This window comes from Chamaea fasciata, unplaced genomic scaffold (genome assembly GCF_029207755.1).
Source record: "Chamaea fasciata isolate MVZ Bird 193981 ecotype frontalis unplaced genomic scaffold, bChaFas1.0.hap1 SCAF_21, whole genome shotgun sequence".
Lineage (NCBI taxonomy): Eukaryota > Metazoa > Chordata > Aves > Passeriformes > Sylviidae > Chamaea > Chamaea fasciata.
This window is the reverse complement of record NW_027094106.1, coordinates 6,010,551-6,027,058: the sequence shown is the minus strand read 5'-3', so window position 1 is coordinate 6,027,058 and position 16,508 is coordinate 6,010,551. Positions and strand designations below refer to the sequence as shown.

At 47.2% G+C, this 16,508-nt stretch overlaps 1 protein-coding gene, 1 long non-coding RNA gene and 2 other non-coding genes across 4 annotated transcripts in view; 3 read left to right on the top strand and 1 right to left on the bottom strand.

The window, feature by feature from the left end:
• Positions 1-340: 340 nt before the first annotated feature.
• Positions 341-4,016, top strand: LOC136300032 (uncharacterized). The gene is made up of 5 exons (XR_010723611.1): positions 341-667; positions 1,518-1,541; positions 1,967-2,035; positions 2,195-2,292; positions 2,664-4,016. It is a non-coding gene; the product is annotated as an uncharacterized lncRNA (long non-coding RNA).
• Positions 1,778-1,851, top strand: LOC136300123 (small nucleolar RNA SNORD49). The gene has a single exon (XR_010723624.1). It is a non-coding gene; the product is annotated as a small nucleolar RNA SNORD49 (small nucleolar RNA).
• Positions 2,517-2,590, top strand: LOC136300127 (small nucleolar RNA SNORD65). Its single transcript, XR_010723628.1, has one exon. It is a non-coding gene; the product is annotated as a small nucleolar RNA SNORD65 (small nucleolar RNA).
• Positions 4,017-11,839: 7,823 nt separating the features above from the next.
• LRRC75A (leucine rich repeat containing 75A) overlaps positions 11,840-16,508 on the bottom strand; it is a 57,107-nt gene continuing 52,438 nt past the window's right edge. Inside the window, exon 4 of the mRNA XM_066201742.1 lies at positions 11,840-13,914. Within this exon, the coding sequence (XP_066057839.1) occupies positions 13,335-13,914 (580 nt within the window). The 3' untranslated portion in view covers positions 11,840-13,334. The remainder of the gene's footprint in view (positions 13,915-16,508) is intronic.

Below are 16,508 nucleotides of genomic sequence, written 5' to 3'. Positions count from 1 at the left end.
TTTCCTGAAAAACGCAGAACCCAGGGCAGGACCGGGGCTCCTTGGGGGCTCTGCCCGGCCGGGGACGACACGAGGCTCGCTGCCCCGGGCTGTCGCCTCTCCCTGCCTTGAGATGGTGCCTAAAGTTGGGTTTTTTGGGGCCGGGGTTTTGAGGCCGGGGTTGAGCGCTCCGGGGCTCCGCTCGCCGCGCTCCCTCCCGGCCCACACGGGAGGAAACGGAAGCCTGGGCGCACCCCCGGTGCGGAGCAATGGCACGGCCCGGCCCCGCCGCGGGGTGGGACCGCCCGAGCCTTTATAAGCGGCCGCCGAACGCCTTCCGGCCTTTTCCTCGTGTGCCCTTGGAGCCGCTGAGGGCAGGGCCGGGCCGCGCTCGGCGCCGCGCTCGGGGCCTGCAGGGCGGGCGGCGGGGAGCCGCAGGCCCGGCCTGCCGAGCGGATCTCCCGTACCACTGAGCGAGATGAAGCGCTCACCCCCGCCCAGCTCGGCAGTGGGAGCGGCCGCCGGGCCTGCCCGGGCCGGGCCGCGCCATTGGAGGGGCGGGGGGCGGCGCGTGGCGGCGCAGGGCCCTTGTCCCCTCACGGCCCTTGTCCCCTCAGGCCACCATGGAGGCGGCATCGGCACCTCGGCAGCGCCGGGACCCGGCCAGAGCTGCGGAAACGCCTCCCCGGTAAGTCGGGAGGGGCTCGGCCGGGCCGGGGCTGTGAGGGGCTCCGTGGGGGGCTCCGTGGGGGGCTCCGTGGGGGGCTCCGTGGGGGGCTCCGTGGGGGGCTCCGTGGGGGGCTCCGTGGGGGCTCCGTGGGGGCTCCGTGGGGGGCTCCGTGAGGGGCTCCGTGGGGGGCTCCGTGGGGGGCTCCGTGGGGGGCTCCGTGGGGGGCTCCGTGAGGGGCTCCGTGGGGGGCTCCGTGAGGGGCTCCGTGGGGGGCTCCGTGAGGGGCTCCGTGGGGGGCTCCGTGAGGGGCTCCGTGGGGGGCTCCGTGGGGGGCTCCGTGAGGGGCTCCGTGGGGGGCTCCGTGGGGGGCTCCGTGGGGGGCTCCGTGGGGGCCATGCAGGTAACGCTGCTGTGGGGAGTGCTCGGCATCCTGCGCCGTCCATCCATTTTTATGGCGCTGTTAGGTCTCCCCTTCCGATTTTTCGATGTACCAGACCCGTTCTGTGTAATTAAAAATCACACCCACGGCACTGGAGTGTTGGCGGTTTCAATCTGAAAATTGCCTTGTTGGTAAAGGCAATTTTGCGAGCTGCATTTTTATATTATTTTAAATTTATATAATTCTCAATTTCCTGATTGAAATTATTTAGAGAGGATTGCTGACTACTAATATTTAAATACCTCATCTCATATCTCCTAATATCAGATATAATTATTTCAGTGATCCATATTAATACAAATAGGGCGTGGAAGCACAAGCAGAGTTGGCCATGAGGGTCTGGTTTTGTTCTTGTTTTTCCCTGTATAAACCTACTTTATACTGCTGAAGAGTATTCTAGTAACACTTCTCTTGCTTTTATTCCCACAGCAGAAGGATTGCTTGAAGTGAAGAGTAAGTTGAAGTTTTCTTATGTATATATTAAGGTGTTTTAAGAGGTTCGAGGCCTTTACAAGTCAAAAATAACCTGTTAAAATTACATCTTAAGTTAAAGAACTCAATAAAACTGATTTTGTGTCCATGCAAGTTAAGAGTTAGTGCTTCATACACGGGGGGGAGATTGTACAACTGTTTGAGATGAAAGCCAGTGTTTTGAGTGACTAATTAATTAGAGGAGGTAACGAGCGGCTGTTGATGATGATAACCCTGAATAGGAAGTGCCGTCAGATGCGAGAACTGACGATACCCTGGTTCTGGTCTGAAATGCAGCTACACACAGGGGCTCCAACCTCGACATTCATCCTCTAGAACCCCCCAGGCAGCTTTTTCTCCATGCAGGCACCTCACCTTCGTGTCCCTCTGTCCCATTTCCTCTGCAGAGCCTGAACTTTCCACATGGATGTGACACCACGGGATGGGAGCGCTGGGGAGGTGGCCCTGATGTGAAGGTGAGTCGGGGGTTTCAGTGTAGAAATAGAATTCTATACCAGGTGAAATGTAAATTTAGGATGAGTTTAGTAAGTTATAAGGAGCTTGGGATGTGTATTTTCACTTCATCTGTGCTCCATAATTTTTTAAGTCTGATATTTATTTCCTGATCTATTTAGGTAGAGCCTGCAGGTTGTTGATGTGCGCCCACTGATGTGACAGCTCTTGACAAGTCCTGTGGAGGGCACTGAGACAGCAGGACAGGACAATCTGCTGGGTGAGTTTAATATTTATTGAGCTCCTAGGTGAACTTGGTGGCTTTTGGCTGTGGTCTCAAAAGTGTTTCTCCTCTAAATGTATAATTAATTAAGCTCTAGGCCAAAACAAAAAAATACTTGGACTAAAATACAGGCAGTAAATGTGTAAGAGCAGCTGTTTCTGCGCTGTAGACAAATAAAGGTCTTGATTCTGCCACAAATGTGTCAACTTCCCTGTGATATCACATGATGAAACTAACCCAAACTTGCTGGAATTACCGGCAGATTGACTGGTGGTGAGCAAAAGGTTTTCTGATGATATCTCACTCATTAACAAATCCATTAATGATGATTAAGGCTGGTTACCTGACCCTGCTCTCCTGTGTTCCAGGTGCTGCTGATGGAAACATCTCTGAGCCAGAAGGACTCCAACAAAACACCTGAGTTGGAGGATTTTGTGTAACACAAAATTTTTTCTGCCTGTTACAAAGTGGTAACAGTTAAAGTATTTATTACATGTACATTAAAATTAAAAAAAAAAAAAAAAAAAAAAAACAAAACCCAACCCTGTGTTTTGTCACTTTACTGCATTAAGGAATGACGTTGCACTCATTCTCCAGCACATTTTTAATAAACACACTGGGCACTCCAATAATTCGCTGTAAAATATACTCAGATTGCAGAGTGTTTACTGCAGATAATGCCAGTGGGGTTTAGTGTGGTAATTAGAGTTTAAATAAGACATCAAGAGTGTAATTACTGCAGAGATCAGCCCTTTAATACTCTGACAGCCAGAGCAGCAAATGCAGCTGCATCTGTAGCTCGTTTGCAGGCTTGCTATTTGTAGTTTTGATCTCAAACTTGAGTTTAAAGTCTGCTGCAGAGGCAAAGTTCAAGAGTTAGGGGAAATCTTGGGAACTTGGAGATGCTTAAACAAGTCAAACCCCAGCATTTGAGGCCAAAACTCCCAAAAAATTAATTATTAATGTTAGTGGTACTGGCAGGTTGTAACACTTCAGTTCTCCTAAACATTCAAACTGATGTTGCTGAGCCTTCTGCCCACTTGATGTCAGCAAATGCAAGTTTTAGGGTGTGCATTTTGCAAAAGCTTTCTGCTTTTTGCAAAATCTAATTCATAATTGAACTAATTCCTCGTGAACTTGTGGTCACTCTGCCAGTAGGGGATCACAGTGTTCACAGCTCCAAGTGGAAGAGCCTGGGATTGGTTTTGATTTCCTTGGGGAGTTCAGGTGAAGATCTGAATCTCTTTATTTTCTGACTGAGAGGTGCTGTGAGTTGGTGCTGCTCACAGGGCAGTGTCCCTGTCCGTCCAAAAGCACAGGTGGCTGTGCTCTCTATGGTGTAAATTGCATGAAATGTAGAATTTCAGGAACTATTCAGAAAAAAACCTCAGTGTTTGATTTCAGAGATATGTCCCGGTTCTAAAACATCTAGGTAGATTAATCTGGATTTTTTTTTTGTCTTAATAAAAACATTCAGCCTGGGCAGTGGAGTAGGAAAAACATGTTTGGAATTAATTAGTTGCTCTTTATCTGAAAGGATTTGGGCAGTATGAAGAACAGGTTACTCCACTGTTTAATTAAAACTTGAAGTTACATTCTGTTCTCAGTGTTTAAAGAAATAAAACTATTTCTGCCTGATTTTTAGAGCTTGTGTATTAGAACATGTTGACATTTCTTGTAACATGCACTGGGAATAAAAATGGGTTTAAAGCTCTCAGAAAGCACAAGGACTCCACCTCTATTTAAATGTGAATCTGCAGACCATGGCAGTAAAAGCAGCCACATGCCCTCAGCAAACAGAAATAATCAGCAAATTGTTTAATGGGCTGTTTAATTTGCTCAAAGAAGGCAACTTGTTTTGTAATTTTTGCTTTCTAGTATTAGAATTCTTTCATTAAAACAGAGCAAAGTTGATCTGGGAAAACTTAAATACTGAATTTCTCTGGGTTTATTGAGGGTGCAGTTGGTGGTATCTGTTGGAGTTAAGTATTCATGAGTTTCATTTTAGCATCCCTTGTTTATTGCTCTAATCAAAACCAAAGTTCCTCAGCAGGGATGCTCTAACAGGCTGGGGTTTTTTGCTGAGATTAATGAATGGAAAAGTGTTATTTTTGTTAGAAAATGGTGCCTTTCAAACAAAACAAGTGTCTTCAACATTTTACTGTGATCTTCCAGGGGAGCACGGATAATTTCATGGTGCTTGAGGGGAGGGGAAATAAAACCATTCTGTTTTGATTACATTTGGAGCACTTAAAACTTCGTGTTGGGGAATAAACAGCAGACAGAAATCTGGTTTTAAAACACAATTATTTTGGATTTTCTAAAGGTTTAAAAAGAACAGTTGGCAGGAAGCCCTTTGGCACGCAACAGCAGCCAACAGCCCCGGCTAAATCTAAAATAGATGAAAAGATTAAAGCAGAAATAAAGAAAATATGCAGCAAAGCAAAGAATGGCCGAGTGCCAGCTTTTAGCAATAAGAGAGATGGCAATGCCATGTCTGAAATCACTATTTGAGAGAAAACATGGAGATTATCCCCAAAATAATGTGCTGTGGATGGAGAGGGGCTGGAATTGTGGAGGAGGAGGAGGAGAGGGATCCAGAGGGGCAGAGCTGCCTCGCTGCTCCCTCCCTGTAAATCACAAGCCTCACATTTCACATAAATGCATGTTCTCATCCTTGCTTCTTGATTAGTATTGTAAAGCAATCATATCTGCATCAGCATGAGAATAATCACTCATGCAAAGCCATAAATTACTATAATTAATACATCCCAGCTATTAATGGAAATGTAAAGAGCTTGGCTTGGTGGCTGCTCTTTGAGTTGAGGCAGTGTGAGCTGTATCTACTTAATTAGAAAGGAGGAAGGGATATCCTGTGTATCTGAGCTTTGCAGAATGCAACAAATCCTAAATACTGACACTTCACTCCTTTTCTTCTCAGAGCAGGAGGAAGAGCTGTTCATTTTCCAGCTCCCCTTCATTTCAGAGAAGTGAGGCGCAACGGTGCTGCTGCTTTCCAGCAAGGAGTAACACTGGTGTCATGCAAGACAAGTGCCACAGGCTTGTGTTCTCCCAGCTGAAGAATGGCAAATGCTCTGTTATAATTTCTGAGATAACCACAGGCAGCAACTCTTGAGCTGCTCAGAGCAAAATCTCAAAATAGCCAGGGGGTCTTTGGCCTTTCTCGGGCTCAGGATGTTCCTGGCACCCCACTGACCTTGTGCTGCCAGAGCTGGAGCACATCTCACGTGTTCCTGTGAAGGACAAGGTTAATGCATCATTTAATGCTCTGCTGGGACAAACATTCCTCCTCTTTGTCGCTTCATGTAATTCAGTGCCTTAATTTTACGCTTGAAATCGGTTTCAGCCCAGCTGTTAAGTACTGATCCTAAAACTGCTGAACCTGGTGAGTGAGGACTGAACAGGTGGGATTTGATTTAGGGTGGGCAAAGAGGGCTGAATTAAAGAATATTGAGCATTTTCTGCTCCTGTGCTCTAATTCAAAGAGTAACATCTGTCCTGCTTTACCTCCTGACACTTGAGCCCACAAGATGGGGCAGTGACCAAGCTCAGAGCATTTGAAATAAAAGAGATTTTTACAGCTTTGAAGAAGCTTCTTTGGGGAAACTTGGTTTTATTGCTGGTTCCCTCCCTGTTGTATAAGAGATTTGCAACTTTCATTATTATGTAGAGAATCCCACACACAGTGAAAATGTCACTCTTTAATTAGCTGTTAATTAATGTTTCTTAGTGTTGGGCCAGCAAAGGCTGAGTTTGTGATGCTGTGCAAACTTGCAGTCGTGGTCCCAGCCCCAAAGTGTTCCTGGTCTGAGTGTGATGAGGAGCCAAAGCAGTTAAAACTTATTTTTATTTAATAAAAAAGCAAAGGATGATTTGCCCTTCATTACCTTTCCCTCCCATGCAGCTCAGGAGCTGCCAGGCTGTGCCTGCTCCAGGTGCATTTTCAGTCAATAAACACCCCCAGCCCAGCACCTGTGTGGAACTGAAGCCTGAACAAAATGCAAATGAGAAAATCACTCAGTGGAGACTGATTTCAAATCCCTGCTGTTTTAATCAAATAGAGATGTTAAAAGTTTAATCTCCAATAATTAAGACTTTTGTTTGTTAGTTTTTGCGAGTCAATTCTTGGATTTTTTTCCATAACAGTTTTTTTTGTTGTTGTTGCTTTTTTTTTTTTTTTTTTTTTTTTTTTTTTTTTTTTTTGTAATGGTCTGTGGTAAAATCATTGCACAGCACAGCTGCAACACAAACTCTAGACAAATAATGATTGATGTTTCTGAAGCTGCCTATGGCTTTCTGCTGGGCTCTCCTTGGTTTTCTTCATCATTTCAATTTATTTCCCAGATTTTTGGATTGCTTTCTTGCTTGTGCTTTCCCAGATCCTGTAGGATAGTTACTCTAGGTTTGATTTTCTGGGTTTTTTGTGTATTCTGTGCCCTTGCAAACTGCACCTAAAGATTTGTTAGTGTTGGCTTCAGGTTTGTTGGGTGCTGTTATCACTGAACCAGTGGAGTAGGCTTGAGGTTTAACAGCACATTAAAGAAAACCTTCCAGCTAAGCCTGAGGTTATCAGCCATCATAAAAATAATAAATTTTCCTGGATGGCTGAAACTTTATTTATAAACACCTGGGTCAAGACAATAGTGGTACCAAATGGTAATTTGGTTATCAGCCCTTATCAGACAGCAAGTGCAGAGCTGGTGCTCAGGTGATCTGTGAGCTGTTTAATGCAGCTCACAACAGCAGCAGCAGCTGAAATATCCAATATAAATGTTTTACATCTGTGCCTCCATCTGATAATCCTGCAACAGTCTGCAGTGCTCCACATCCCCTCGTTACAGATAAGGAACTGGAGCTTGGAGCCGTGCTGGGAGTAGGCAGAGGATTTGGTCAGTCATTGGATAAAGCAATTCTCCTGAACTGTGTCAAATCAGGTATTTTATTCCTTTCAGCCATGGCAGTAAATAATAAACTCTTTGTGCTGAGCGAAATCCAGGGGATACCTGCTGGGAAGATGATGGGAATAGTTTCAAAGCTGGGAGTGAGGTGGGAGCTTTGAAATGCACAGTGATGGGAGGCCCCTGCACCAAGGTATCTGCACTTTGAATTTAATTTAATTTAATCCATCCAGTCACCTCCCCAGCAGCCTGTTTGTTGCTGTGCTTTGGAGGAAGATGCTTTGTGCTGGCAGGAGGTGAAATAAAGCTTCAGTGTCAGGGCCAGGCTGTTTGGAAATGCAAAGCAGGAGCTGCATCAAGGACAAGGGATTTCAAAGGTGCTGCTTTTTATGCTTCAAAAAGGTCTTTGGAGATGACAGCAGCAACGTGGTGTCACTTGGCAACAGGTCAGAGGCTAAAGCTGAGGCAAAGTAAGGTTTCAGGGAGGAGAGCAGAGCTGAAGAATCACCAACACCACCAAAATCATTTCAAGAATGGATGTGACACCAGGGTGAGGGCACAGCTTTGGGCTGGTGGCTGCCCCTGCCCTGGAAGTTCAGCCCATTCTGGGGCTTGGCACAGAAAAAGGATAATATTTGCATTTCAGTCCCCAGCTCTGCTGTTTCTGTGCCTGTGGTGGAGGGGAGCTCTGAGCCTGCAGGAAAGCACAGCTTGGAAAAATCCTGAGCCTTGGAATTGATAATTTAACAAGCTGGTGGGTACAGTGAAGATGAAACAACACCACCAAAAAAAGGGATGGTGAAGTTCTCCTCTTGCAAAGTGATGTGTAAATGCACACAGCCCCAAGCAGAAGCCTTCATTTTCTGTGTTTGAAGCCTGTCCACCTCTGGGATTTTCTGCCTGTTTCTCTGCATGCACAATTCCCCAGCAGTGGAATCCTGTAGGATCAGGAGTCAGAGCCCTGGGGCAGCCGGTACCAGAGTGGGATTGATTCTTTGGTGCCTTATTTTCCATTTCTAGAAGAGCTGGAATGGCAGCTCTTACCTGAAGTGAGTTACAAGACAAGGAGCAGCTGCCAAAGGGAAGCTCATTCCTGTGCTGATGCAACTGGATTTTCCACATCTGTTGTAGCCCAATATCCCATAGTTTTCCATCCATCCTCGAGTCTCTGTAGGTCTATTCCAGGAATTTGGGCCTGCAGTAAGATGCTTTGAGGTTTTAATTATGTAGATTGTGTTTAGGATGGCTGTGGGTGCTGCTTGCAAAATCCTAATCACAAAGTCCTCCCCAAAGCTTTGCCCTGACCCAGAGGAACCCAGGTTTTCCCTGGAGAGGGACAGAGCTGACAGGGAGAGCCAGGAATAAATTGGTTTTACAGCACACACCTTGAAAATCCAGTGATAAATACCCAGGTCAGACCTTCTGCAAATTATTTATTAATATTTCTCTCCTCTTTTGTAAACCTGAAATCTATTTGTCCTTCCAATAACAGCTCCCTGAGAGCTGCCACGTGCACCAGGCTCACTGAAGGCTGGGGTTGCTCATCCCAACCTGCTGGATGCAAAACCACTCCACAGGTTTATTTTCTCCTCAGACTGAGTTAATAAAACAGCAAAGAAGAGAGATGGCTCAGAAGCCACGAGATCAATAAGCTATTAGGAGCCAAGAAAACTCAGCAAACTGCACACATAATTAAAGGCTGTGGTGAACAGGTTGCATCTTTTCTGACTCTATTAAATCTGGTCTTCAATTTTATGTAAAACCATCAACTGAGCTGAAGGTAAAACCAGCTGTGTCTCTGTATTTACAGAGGGGGAGATAAAAAATGCACGCCCAGGAGTGCCTGTAAACAAAGCACCTCCAATTCCCCATCCATCAGGGGTCATTGAGCCATGGGCTGATGGAGTTGTCACATAAAAAATGACACTTTATTCCTAAATACCTTTCCTGCAGTGCCGGCTTGGGATCCAGGATTCCTCCAGTGAATCCTCCTTGAGAACAAACCCCGTGCTGACATTTTATAGAATGGTTTGGGTTGGAGGGGACCTTAAAGCCCATTTCATTCCAGCATCCTGCTGTGGGCAGGGATATCTCCCACTAATCCAAGTTGTTCCATGCCCTGTCCAGCCTGGGGATCTCCATCCATTTATTCATGATAATTAATTAATATTCATGTTAATGTGCCTGGAGCTGGGCTCCCCCTTGGAAGTGTGACTGGAGCCTGGCTGGAGGCAGGCAGAGCGCTGTGAGGGATGGCTCTGTCCTTCAGGAATTCCTGCTGAAGACATTTCATGGAGCTGGAAAGCTCCTCTCCTCTTGCTCTCTACAGCCTGCTGGTGGTTGCTCACCAAGGGACATCTCACTGCAGAGCTTGGGTCACTTGTTTTTACCCCTTTCTCCTCAGCTTTGATGAATTCTGCTAATAAGGTCGATTAGTTTCCATGGCAATAGCAGAGCCCAGCTAATGGAGCAGGGGAGTCTTTGTGTTTTCAGGACATGAGTGCTCCTGAGCATGAGCTCACAAACCTCCTCCTGCTGCTGCTGAAACCAGGGGTGATGATCCACAGGGGAGCCCTGGGAGGTTTTTGTCCCTCTCCAAAGGCAGTTTTAGTGGGATAACCCAGCCTGGGGCAGCCCCTGGCCACTGCTACCTCCCGTGGTGTCCCCTTAACCTTTTAGGACACTTTTTGGCTCTTCCTCTGGGAGAAGTTGGTGTTTGGGCAATTTTGGGTTGGCATTTGCTGACCTCTGCCCCTGAGCAGCAGCAGTGCTTTTGGCCCAAGTATTTTGAGCTTCTGGACATCTCCAGCAGCGTTTTTGTGTCTCCCTCTGCTCTCCCACACACTCCCTGCTTGGGGGTGACTTTTCCCGGCCCTCTTTCCTGCTCCCAGCCATCCTCTGGGAGTGTAACCCTCATTTTAAATGAATAACCACCTTCAAAACACAGACAGGCTCGCTGCAGACTCTTCCCAGGTCACGCAGCTGGAAGGAGCTCTCTGGAGCGTGGCACCAGCCCTCTGATGCCTCTCTCTCATCCCTCTCTCATTCCCTGCCTGCTGTTTCCATTCCCCTCGCTGTGGGCTCCTCAATCTGCACAGAATGATTTCCAATTACATTTTTGTTGCTGAGGGCATAAATCTCCTCTCCAGACTGCTTTGCTTCATGCCCAGGCAGGGCTGTGGTGCTGGTGGGGAGAGAACCAACCAAGCCCGGCTGAGGCATTTTATGCTTTATTTATTTTATGGTGGCCCTTTCCTCCCCTCCTCGACAAGAAATGACCTCATTCTGCTTTAATATTCTAACAGCGGCAATTTTCAGTCCTTGAATCCTTCATCTAAGGCCAGTTAAAAGCTTCTGACCCGAAGCAGCAGCTCCGTGTAGCCCAGGGAACATTGATTACATGTGGAGTGAGCCCTGAGCTTGTTTTGATGTTGATGAGCTGGGAAGGGAAGCGTCTCACCCTGCTTCCTTTAAAAAAACAACCAACAAACCCAACCAAGCCCCACTCTGTGCTGAGCCCACAGGATCATCATTATCCTGAAGTGCACTAAGTGGATAATTGAACTAATCCACACTGTGAGGGAGGCTCTGATGAGCCAAAGCTTTTATAACCAACTCTCTCTACAACAGCTCTGCTTTTTTATTTTTTTCCCCCCTTTTTCCATGCAAGTAATTTGGTGCATCCTCCAGCATGCGCGGATCTATTGATTGAAAACCCTTCCTAGCTCTTTCTGTGTCTCAGAAGGGCTCAATCCTCTCTGGGCACAGGGATATTGCCAGTACCAGTGCAGCAGAGGCGGCTCAGGCAGCGCAACACCTGCACAGGGCAAAGGCTGTGGGATCTCCCTTTGGAGACATTTAAATTATTTCTCCAAGGCCTGATGTGTTTCCCAGCAGGTGGAAGCTGAGCTGGAGGGGAAATGTGGCAGCAGCAGCCTCCTGGGTGGTTTTTGTCCGTGAGGGAATGGAGCAAAACAGGAATTAAGGATGCAGAGCTCACTCTAAATGCAAAGTACCTCTGGTTTGTGAATTTGTGATCTGGGGGGTCCAGGCTGCTCCTCAGGCCCTGTGCAAATACTTAGCAGGGAATAAAAACCCTGCAGCAAGGAGCTTGTGATTTAAATAATTTGAACAGGCAGAGGGGCTTGAGCTGTGCTTGAGGAGGAGGGGAGCCCAGCACTGTGGTACCTGGGTAGAAAGAAGAAAATTGCTGCAGTTTCTTTTCCTTTTTATTCTGCAAAGAGAAATCTTGTTCTTGATTAAATCCCCCTACATTCCCCCCAACTCCTTGGTCCCCATGGTTTGTTGCTGGGACAGAGAGCTCTTGCTGCAAATAAACAGCTTTTTTTCCTTCAGTGCACTAATATTGGAGATAAACACCCTGTGGAGCACTGCCCCGCTCTCAGCATTCCTTTCTCCCACGTTATCTTCCACACTGGCAATATTTAAAATTTAAAAGATTTTTTTATGATGCTTCTGTGTCCACTTTATGTCCACCCTGAAGAATCGAGCCCATAAACTGAGCTCTTTATTTCTCCAGCCCCTTGAAGAGCTCAGACCAGCAGCTCTAGGCACTGCCTTGTCCTTTGTTTTTTCCTGGGCATTCCACCTGGACAGAGGAAAAATTTAATACTGGGTTTTTATTAAACATTATCATTTATTTTGTTTACGGATAGCTCCTTTATTTCAAACAGAAATATTCCATATTCACTGGAAAGTTTTCTTTTCATGCCTGTTGGAAAGAGTTAGAATTTAAAAAAAAAAAAAAAAACAACCAACAAAAATCAAACAAAAACCCATAACGAAAAAAGGCTTGGATACATGCAAATCATACTGAGTGTTGCCAAATGGATTAAAAGTAGCAGAGTTTTTTCTAAGTTATCTTCTTGCAAATGGAGGACAAACAACCACTGGTAGCCTGAAGCCCCTCTGGAAAAATGGACAGAGCCAATGGGACCAAAAGTCTGTTTGCGCCCAAAAAAAGCCAAGCTGGAGTCACTCAGGGGAAGGGCTTGGGACAGAGAGAGGCTCCCTCTGCAAAGGGAGTCAGGTCTGCTCCTTGGAACATGAAGAAGAGGAAGTTTTTCCCACTTTCCTGCCCTCCCCCAGGCGTGGGATCCAATGAAATTCCGGTTCCAAAAAGCCAAAATGCACCTTCCAGCTCTGCTGCTCTGGGCTGATCCATTTCCCATCTGAAACACAATCAAACCCAAAGCCCTGTCTTAGAAAAAACTGGAACATTTTAGAAACTAAGCACTTCTGGTCCAGGGAGCAACAGCCAAGGCCAAGTGACCCCAAGGCTTTCAGAGGCTTTAAATCCCAGCTGGCTGTGTGGCAGTGAGAGGGGGGATGAACCCCAGGCTTGTTTTACCTTTCTTAACCCTTCAGTACCGTGCTCTCTTTCTGTCAGTGATGCTCCAGAGCCCTGACTCCAGGATTTGTGTGTCCCTCCCAGAATGGAGCAGATGCTCCCATTAAAAGCTCAGGAGTTTTCACAGCTGGTAGGAAACTGGGTTTTACTGAAGAAATCCTGGGCAGGCACAGGTGCCAGCCTGGTTTTGGTAAGGCCGGAGGGTGAGGGTGCTGTCCAGGCACGCTGCAGGCTGGGATTTAACCCTGCCCCGGGAAAACGAAGCTCACAATATTGAGAGGAACACCCCTGGTTTGTGTGTGAGCGGGTTTTTGTTGTGTCTCAGCAGCCACGCCTCTCACCAGTGATCCCTGCAGTCAGGAGTGGGAAGGATTGAAGGTTTAGCCCATCCTTTGGGGTGGCTGCTGTCTGTCCATGCACTGAGGAAAGGGAGCCCTTCCCTGCACAGCCTCCCTGCTCCCTTTTCCTGCCCTTCTGAGGTTTTGCAGCCCCTTGGAGAGGCATTTCTGAGAGAGCCAAAAGCACAGCACACCACTAATGCTTCAAGACACCCGGCCAGCCTTTAGGAAATGCAAACACTCCACGTGATCGCTTCGATGTGTTCTCCGAGAAGGAAAATCGCTGACATTGGTGGCGCAGGGGGAAGGCAGCAGCTGGGACTCCTACAGCATCCAGGAGTGGGATCAGACCCTCCCAGCTCTGAGGTTTGAAGTCATCCTTGCTCAAGGTGCCCACCCGAGGGCTGGACATCATGTCTGTGGCGTGGCAGCACCTCGCTCTGAGCCAGGGAGCTCCTCGGTCTTTCTGTCCGTCGGCCCCGAGTCCGTGCTGCCAGCCTGGCCCGGCCCAGCCCTCAGGTCCTCCTGGCTGTCCCCCAGCCCCTCCTGCCCCTCCAAGTCGCTGACCTGCCCCTCCCCAAACTCCAGGATGGTCGGCAGATTGCCCTGCTTGGGGCAGCGCCTCTTCAGGCTGACCAGGAACGGCTGGGGCAGCGAGAAGATATCCACGTTGTTGCCCAGGTCGATCCAGGTGACGCTGGGGAACTTCTTGGGGTCCTTGAGGGTGTCGGTGAGGTCCCTCAGGATGGCCTTGGTGAGGCGGTTGCCGTTGAGGGCCAGGGTGGTGAGGCGGGGCAGGCGGCCCAGCGCCGGCAGCAGCTGCAGCAGCATCTCGTCCGTCAGCTCGGTGAAGCACAGCTCCACCGTGTCGATGTGCTCCGAGCTGTGCTCCAGGTAGGACGTCACCCTCTCCACGTCCTTGGGGCTCAGCGGGATGCCCGACAAGTCCACGGTGTTGTCCTGGGGTTTCCCCATCAGCACGGCCTTCAAGCTGTGAGGGGAGGCAAGGGCGTGGAGGGGTTAACGTTGGAACCCTGGGCACTGAGGATTTTAGGCTTGCTGCACTGTCCCCCAAGAAAACACTGCACTTGACCTGAGGCCTTGGAACAGGCTTCCAAAATTGACTAATAACACCGGGATTATGGGTGTGCAATTTAAATAGAACTGTCTAATATCACATGGTAGAAAACGTAGAGTTGAAGGGTTTAGAATACAGTTTTATATATATATATATAAAGCAAGGTGGAGGATTTAGGGCCTAAGCTAAGTCCTCCTTTTTCACCTTTTTCTTCATGGGTTTGGGTGGTATCTTGTAATTAGACAGAAGAATCCGTATTGTGGACCACAGGTGGTTGGTTATTGGGTTAAAAGCAAAAATAATTTAGGTGTCAGTTCATAATTGGACAGTTTGTGCTTAAAAGACCTTGGAAAGAGACAGAGCCATGTCTTACTATGTTAGCTAGAACTCACAGTTTGTGAGACTGTACCGTAGATAAGAATTAATAAACATCTGAGTCCGAACACGAACTGCATCTCTTGAACATTTAATCCTCTAACAGAAGAACAGAAGATAAAAAACCCCACAGGGATTTAGCCGATACCCACTGGAACAGATTGGTTCTCTTGTACAAACTGCCTTTTCACCCTGCTGCTGAGCAAAAAAACCCCTCCTGAATCCCCTGGGTCAGAGCAGCCCTGGGCTGGCTCTGGGGGAGGCTTTGCCCTCCTGTCCCTGGGGAACGGAGCAAACAAACCCCAAGCAGGATTTCATCCAAACACTCCCGCGGCTGTTCTGAGCCAGCTCGTGGAAATCAGGGGGGTATTTATGTTAACAAACAGCTGGAAAATCTCCCAGCCCTGCCATAAAAGTTGGCCACAGAACGGCCCCAAATCTCAAGAGGAAAATCACAACCATTAAACAAATCCCTCTGGGCTTTAGTGGGGGATCAGTTACACCCACTTGGTTTCATCCTCACATTTTACAAGGCTGTTCCATAGGGAAAACACTGGGGGTTTTTTTGCCCAATATAACACCAGGATTGGGAATAGAGCCCTTCACTAAGCTCAGACATTGGCAGGATGCTGGTTTATCCACGCTCACGCTGAGCTAAAAGCTCTCTCCCATGGAATCAGATCAGAAAACGTTGTCATAAACAGGGATATTGATGTTTAGATCAAAGGGAATTAAAAGAAAGGGGTTTCCTCCTGGTTTAAATTCATGGCGCTGCTCTCAAGCACGGCACAAATCGTGACATGTGTCATGCTCTGAAGGAAAATTGGGATGTTCAGCCCAATTCCTTGCAGGGCAAAGGAGCAGCTCAGGGAAAATGAAGAGGCAGCCCCAGAGAGTGAGGAATTACAGCAAGAAATTTACAGAGACACCTGGTGAGAAAACTATTTACAAAAAGGTCAGTGAAACATTCTTGGATGTAATGAGTCACCCAAAAAACCCCACAACCCAACAAAAACAGGCAAAATCTTGAGATGAAAGATTTGCCCTGAAATAATGGTGGTAGCAAGGATCATTGTTAAAGTGCTTTTTCAAAATCCCTTCTCCAAATGATGGCAGCCAAACACTGGAATAGAGATTTGGGAAAGGCAGGAATACAAACAAATGCTGCAAATTCAGTGATAATTTTGAGTAAAGGGTTGGGAATCCCCACCCTCAGAGGAGGAATCAAGACAAATAAATACAATTATTTAGCTTAAAGAAGGAACGTGGCTCAGACAATAATATATTGTATATTGAATATCTGGCATTATTTTACATTTTATATTTTATATAAAATATTTCAATATAATGAGGATGAATAAAACAGAGGAGATGAGAAGGAAATGCTCTTTTTCCATCCCCCTTAATGCAGGATCTGAGGACACCTCCTGGTGCTGAAAGGCTGAGTCCTCAGGGGATAAAAGGAGCTCAAATTAACCTCCAGCCATGGGATATCCCTGAGATCAAGGACTTTGTGGGAGGTCCCAAGTGGGCAGGGCACTGCTGTGGCTGTGAACATCCAAAGTCATGGTAAGATTAAAAAAAAAAGAAAAGAAAATTGGCTGTGGACTGACTGAATTTGAGGAGCAACCAAAATTCTGCAATTCACCCAAACGGAGTGACCAGAATTGGAGTTGCCAAATTCTCCAAAATTTAGAGCCAGGAAATTCCTCCTTTGGGCTCATCCTCATTTTTTTTTTACTGGATCTTACACACAGCCAGTGCGGGCACTGCTGTGACTGCTCCTGAGCTGCTCCAGCTCCGTGGTCACAAAAGTTTGGAGCTTTACAAACAGCACAGTTTAAAGCCTCTGCTCCCCACAGCTTGGGGAAGACTTCCCTCCTCAGAGATTCTCAGGGTAAAGAGGATTTTAAAAGTGCATAAATATCAAAATATGGAACTTTAAAGCCTCTTTTGAGCCTACCAATAAATTCATTAAAAATTCCTAAGTCTTTGCTGTTGGGAAAGCACCAGTGGGGGTTGATTATCGTGCTCTCTCTTTGTTCCAAGAGCCTCCCCACTTTTGCCAAGGTTTGCACTTTTCACGCCATAAACTCCAGACATCCCTGCTGTAACGTCATTGCCCTGCTGCC